Genomic DNA, 5,464 nt, shown 5'->3' with positions numbered 1-5,464 from the left:
TGTGTGCTCGTTGAAGAAGTTTTTGTATGGATTAAAGCAGTCATCAAGGCAATGCTACAAAAGGTTCGATTCATTCATAGTTTCATTAGAAGTGATTACGATAGTTATGTGTACTTTGGAACGAAAGATAGTGAATTGATTACATATTTGCTATTATGTTTGATGACATACTCATTGCAGCCTTATAAAGCAGAGGTCGGAAAGGTGAAATATTAACTCGGTAAGAAGTTTGAGATGAAAAATTTGGGTTGAGCGAAGAAAATTCTTGGTATGGATGTCTTGAGGGATAGAAAGACTAGCAAATTGTATTTGAGTTAGAAGGGTTACATTGAGAAGGTGCTTCAAAGGTTCAATATGCTAAATGCTAAGGCTGTCATCACTTTCTTGGTCCACTTCAAATTATCATTTGGATTGTGTCCTTAATCAGATGACGACATTGATTATATGTCTCGGGTTCCTTATTCCAGCGTAGTTAGTTTACTTCTTGTATACTATGGTTTGTATAAGATCAGACTTTTCACATGTAGTCAGTGCAGTTTGTAGGTACATGGAAAATCCTAACAAGGAACATTGGAAATTAGTACAACGGACATTCAGATACTTGAAGGGCTCTAATGCTTGCTTCCATTTTGGCAGAAATTAAGACGGCTTCATTGGGTATGTGGATTCAGAATGTGTAGGGGATCTTGATAAGAGGAAATCACTTATAGGGTATGTGTTTACCCTTGGAGGCTGTGCTATCAATTGGAAAGTTACTTTACAAACTATAGTAGCTTTGTCTACAACAGAACCATAATACATGGCCATTACGGAGAGGTATGTAAGGAGGCTATATGGTTGAGATAATTGATTGGTGAAATCAGTAAAGACTTGCAGATTTCTACTATTTACTGTGATAATCGAAGTCCTATTTTTCTGACTAAGAATCAAATGTTCCATGAAAGGACTAAGTACATTGATGTGAAGTATCATTTTGTGCATGATGTGATTGTGCTTGTTGTGATATTGTAGTGAACAAGTTTGATATCAAGGATAATCCTACTGATATGATGACAAAACCACTTTCCATTGCTAAATTGAGCATTTCTTGAACATAGTTGATGTTTATCATTGATTTAGCCTATTGGGGCTTGGTTGGAAGAGGAGAAGTGGTGTTTACTTTAAAGATATGTTTTTGGAATTCCTTGTATTGAATTTGGTTCAAGGTAAAAAATTGTTGTAATGTGGCCAAATTCTAGTGGGTCTTGGAGTATCAAAATTATGGACCAAGAAGAAAAGTCATCGTATTTTCAATAGAAAGTTATTGTTCACCCGTCACCTGCCCGGCACACGAGCGACAAGGCTATTCGCGCCTCTCGCCCGTCCATTGCTTGAGCGACAGTGTTATTCGGCCCAAACACGTTTTCACATTTTAATGGGTTTTGAACTTCTATTCATCTACAACTTGCATCCTAGGGTCTTATATATATAAGTTGTGGTTTGTATTGTTCTCATAACATTCATATAACATCTTGAAAGCTTTAGATCTCAGTTGAGAGCATTGAGATCTTATAAATACGATTGCTATTGATTATAGTGGATTTCTTCTCCTCTATATATCATTTTTCCCATCTTGGATTTTCACATAAATCTTGGTGTTCCTAATTTTGCTTTCTTGTTTATTTCATTATTGTCATAATCTTGTGATCAATTCATAATAAAGTAAAATGATAAAGAGGTTCTAGGTTTTGCGCAACTTTTTTGCTTCTTATTTAAATGTATTGAAAACGCAGGCCTATCACATGCAATTGTGAGTGTGTTAAGTTAATATGTAAACCAATGATGTCCTAACAGAGTGTAACTCGAATAGTAAACGAGGTCATGCCCTATTTATGGCTGTGTCACCTAAAAAGTTCATGTGACCCGTCAACGTGTGAGATTGAGAAAGAAGTTTGGGACATTCTTGATACCACATATGAGGGTACTAAGATAGTGAAAAACTCTATGCTTTAGATGCTGACCACTTGGTTTGAAGAGATTAAAATCAGGGATATAAATCCTTTGATGATTTCTATATGATGTTGATTGACATAGTAAATTCTGGTTTCAACCTAGGTAAACAATTTCTCGAGATGAAAATAGTGAGAAAAGTCTTTAGATCCTTGCTTAAGAGATTTAGACCTTAGATCACAATTATCGAGGAGAGCAAAGACTTATATATAGTTAAGATAAAAGAATTAGTCGGATCCCTCATAACTTATAAGCTAACCATATCTAAATCTAAGAAAGATAAGTCTGCTGCCTTAAATACAATTAGGGAAAAACAATTTAAACACTACCGAAGACGACACATTTAATGATGAGGAAAGAACTTATTTTAATAAGAAATTAAAAATAACTTTTGGGAATAATAAGAAACCTAAAAATAAATATGAGGAAGGCCATAGTACATTCAGGAAAGATTATTAGAAAAAAAAGTCACAATCAGTCTGATGTCATGAGTGTCGTGAAGGATTTGATCACATTATAGCAAAGTGCCTCAAGTTATAAGAAAACCCTAGGCAGGGACATGAACGCAACTATCACTGACAACGAGTCTAACTCTAATAATCAATGTGAGAATTCCAACTTTGAGGATTTGAACTATTTGGCATTCACTTCTATTGTTAAGAGTGAATATGGGAAGAGAATGAGAAGGTTGACGGCTTAGAACAAATTGAGTTCTCTGAGGAAGATTTTGTAGATGAGTGGTATATCTATGATACTTATGACAAACTGTTTGAAGACATTCTTAAGCTGAAAAAATGAATAGTGTCATGGTTAAAAATATCAATGAAATTGAACTTGAACTAGAAAGATAGAGACTTGTAGCTAAATGTAAGGAGTCTACTAGAAGTCTCAGTGAGTTGAGAGTAGTGAAATAGTCTTTAGAGACTAAGGTTAAATTTTCACACTGCTTCCACTTCTGAAAACAAGTATACTTCTATCAACTCTAAGAATGTAGGAGTCTAAGGACAAGGAGGCAATGAAGGGTTATTCTACCTGAAGCCCAATACTTGAAACTTTATAATGTTTCTTCTAGGTTCATTTGTACTTGTCACAATTTTAATGAGTTAGTGAATATGGCCAAGATGCCATAAGCCTTTGTAGCAAACCAAACTCGAACAATTTAAATCATTACTAAAACTTTCATTCCATAATTAAATAAACTCAATCAAATATCCCAACATGAAAAGTTTTCTAGTTCCATCTATAAAATAAATAAAACATATGGAAAACATAATTAATCAAAACATGTCCCAAATCCTAAATAGAAAATTTCACATGAAAATAAAAACTAAAATAACACTAAAAATAAAAGTCTATAGTCATGTTATTCAGAATTTATTTATTTTGAATTCCACAATTGCTGGCATCACGACTGCACTGCTTCACTTGCCAACCCACTATATATTCTAATATGTGATGAGTAGTAAAAATGGTGAGTACATGAGAATACTCAATAGGACATAAAAAATTATGGTGCAATTCCGAGTAAAAATTTTAAAGCATGTGTCCGAAAAATCATACCATCTTATATCTTTAGAAACCGGTAAAAGCTCATACCATATCATTTGTACCAAAATGACCATATCATTCATATCATAGCATAACTCTAGCTTTCATGAGTACAATAATTTATCAATACGAAAAGAATAATTAAACGGGATAGAATACGCTGCACCTCGATATCCTACCTTGTGAGATAAATCAATTTTTGAAAGACAAAATCCAAATTCACGTTCCAAACTTATTTTTTGTATGTGTTGCTGCTATCACTGTATACGAGTATCTAAATTTTCTAGGATAAATAATAAAAACTTTTTATGGTATTTAAAGGTGAAAGAGAATATTGAATTTTAACCCCCGTTTGGCCCCCATTTTTTGGTAATAAAAATTGATGAAATAGTGTTTTTTTTTTAAAAAATGAGTGGTTGAAAAAGAACGAAAATTTTTCGATTTACGTGTAATATTATTTTATGAAAGATTGTATGGTTGAAAATAGGAGAAAGAAAAATAGAATGTAATGGAATAAAATTTAATGGGAGCCAAACGGGGTATTAGTGTAATGCCCCGAATTCTTGAAACCCAAAGCATTAAAAATAATCGATCTTTCTTTGGTTAGATCCCTTTGATGTTAACCAAAATAATTTGTAAATTAGAAAGTTTTTGCATTTTGAAAACATATAAAAATATAATGGGAAGTAGTTATTCATGTAAACTTATAAAATTATGGCGAAATTTGGTTTTGGAAAACATTTGGAGGCGATTCAGCAATTTTGGATTGAACAACTACAGAAGAAAAATATATTTAGCCAAGAAAATGTTTGTTAAAATTTATGAAATTTTTACAGGGACTAAATTTTTCATATATGTACCACATATAAAAATTTGGGGGCTTGATGATAACGATTTTGTGTGTGTGTATAAATGGAGGGTATAAATGACTCAGAAGAAATGAAATGTAAAATCCAATTGGCCTTTAAAAAAAATGTTGGCAGCCCTTCATTGAACATTTAAGAGAAAAATTATTTAGTTTTCATTTCAATGTATTTTTTGTGAGAAATAAATGCAAAGTCTTTTGGCATTTCATAACCTTTGGCATTTTTAAATTTTTTTTTTTTTTTGGTTCACTACAACTCTCCCCCACTTAAAATAATTTCACCCTCAAAATTTAACTTACTTGTTTAAGGAGTCGGGATACTTGGCTAAAATGTCTTCTTCCTTTCCCAAGTGGCCTCACTCTCACTATGTCTACTCCACTAGGCTTTGACTAATGGAATCAGAACGTGGTCTTTTCTCTCTAGAATCACTACAGGAACTTCTTCGTACATCACATCATTGTGAACATCTAGTGATCGAACATCACCACATGGTTAGGATTTGAAATGTATTTTCTCAATATAGAAACGTGAAAGACGTGCACTGCTGATAGTTTGAGTGGCAATGCTAAATGATATGCCACATTCCCAATTTTTTCAAGAATCTCAAATGGACCAATAAATCTTGGACTCAATTTCCCTTTCTTCCCAAATCGTAGTATTCCTTTCATTGGTGCCACTTTGAGAAACACTTTCTCTCCAACCTCAAAAGTCAATTCTTTTTTCCTTTTGTTAGCATAGCTCTTTTGACGATCTTGGGTGGTCTTAATTCTTGATCTAATTTTATGTAAGTCTTCTCGACCAATTTTGGACCTAAAACTTTCCTTTCACCAACTTTGTCCCAGTATAATGATGAACGACATTGACGACCATACAAAGCCTCATATGGTGCCATGCCAATAATAGCTTGGAAGCTATTGTTGTATGCAAATTCAACGAACGGCAAATGGTCTTTCCACTTGCCACCCAAATCTAGGACACAAGCTTTCAACATATCTTCAAGCACTTGGATAATTCGTTCAAATTGTCTGTCAATTTGAGGATGGTATGCAGTATTAATCGTT

General features: G+C 33.4%; 1 protein-coding gene across 1 annotated transcript; it reads right to left on the bottom strand.

Annotated features, from left to right (window-relative positions):
* Positions 1-3,266: 3,266 nt before the first annotated feature.
* Positions 3,267-5,071, bottom strand: LOC111385446. Its single transcript, XM_023009834.1, has 4 exons — positions 4,889-5,071; positions 4,703-4,792; positions 3,550-3,638; positions 3,267-3,285 (listed from the first exon to the last, which is right to left on the bottom strand). The coding sequence occupies exons 1-4, from the start codon at positions 5,069-5,071 to the stop codon at positions 3,267-3,269; spliced, it is 381 nt and encodes a 126-aa protein (XP_022865602.1).
* Between the last annotated feature and the right edge of the window lie 393 nt (positions 5,072-5,464).

The sequence above is a fragment of the Olea europaea genome, unplaced genomic scaffold, assembly GCF_002742605.1.
Source record: "Olea europaea var. sylvestris unplaced genomic scaffold, O_europaea_v1 scaffold3168, whole genome shotgun sequence".
NCBI lineage: Eukaryota > Viridiplantae > Streptophyta > Magnoliopsida > Lamiales > Oleaceae > Olea > Olea europaea.
The sequence above is the reverse complement of the archived record's forward strand: the minus strand, read 5'-3'. Positions and strand labels throughout refer to the sequence as shown.

What these genes read in the sequence shown, in the direction of transcription:
- LOC111385446 (XM_023009834.1), bottom strand. Translation starts at nt 5,071, where the DNA reads ATGAAAGGAATACTACGATTTGGGAAGAAAGGGAAATTGAGTCCAAGA. An exon ending in TTTCAAATCCTAACCATGTG is followed by an intron (nt 4,793 to 4,888) that starts GTGATGTTCGAT and finishes TGATTCCATTAG; the next exon opens with TCAAAGCCTAGTGGAGTAGA. An exon ending in TATCCCGACTCCTTAAACAA is followed by an intron (nt 3,639 to 4,702) that starts GTAAGTTAAATT and finishes TACTCATGAAAG; the next exon opens with CTAGAGTTATGCTATGATAT.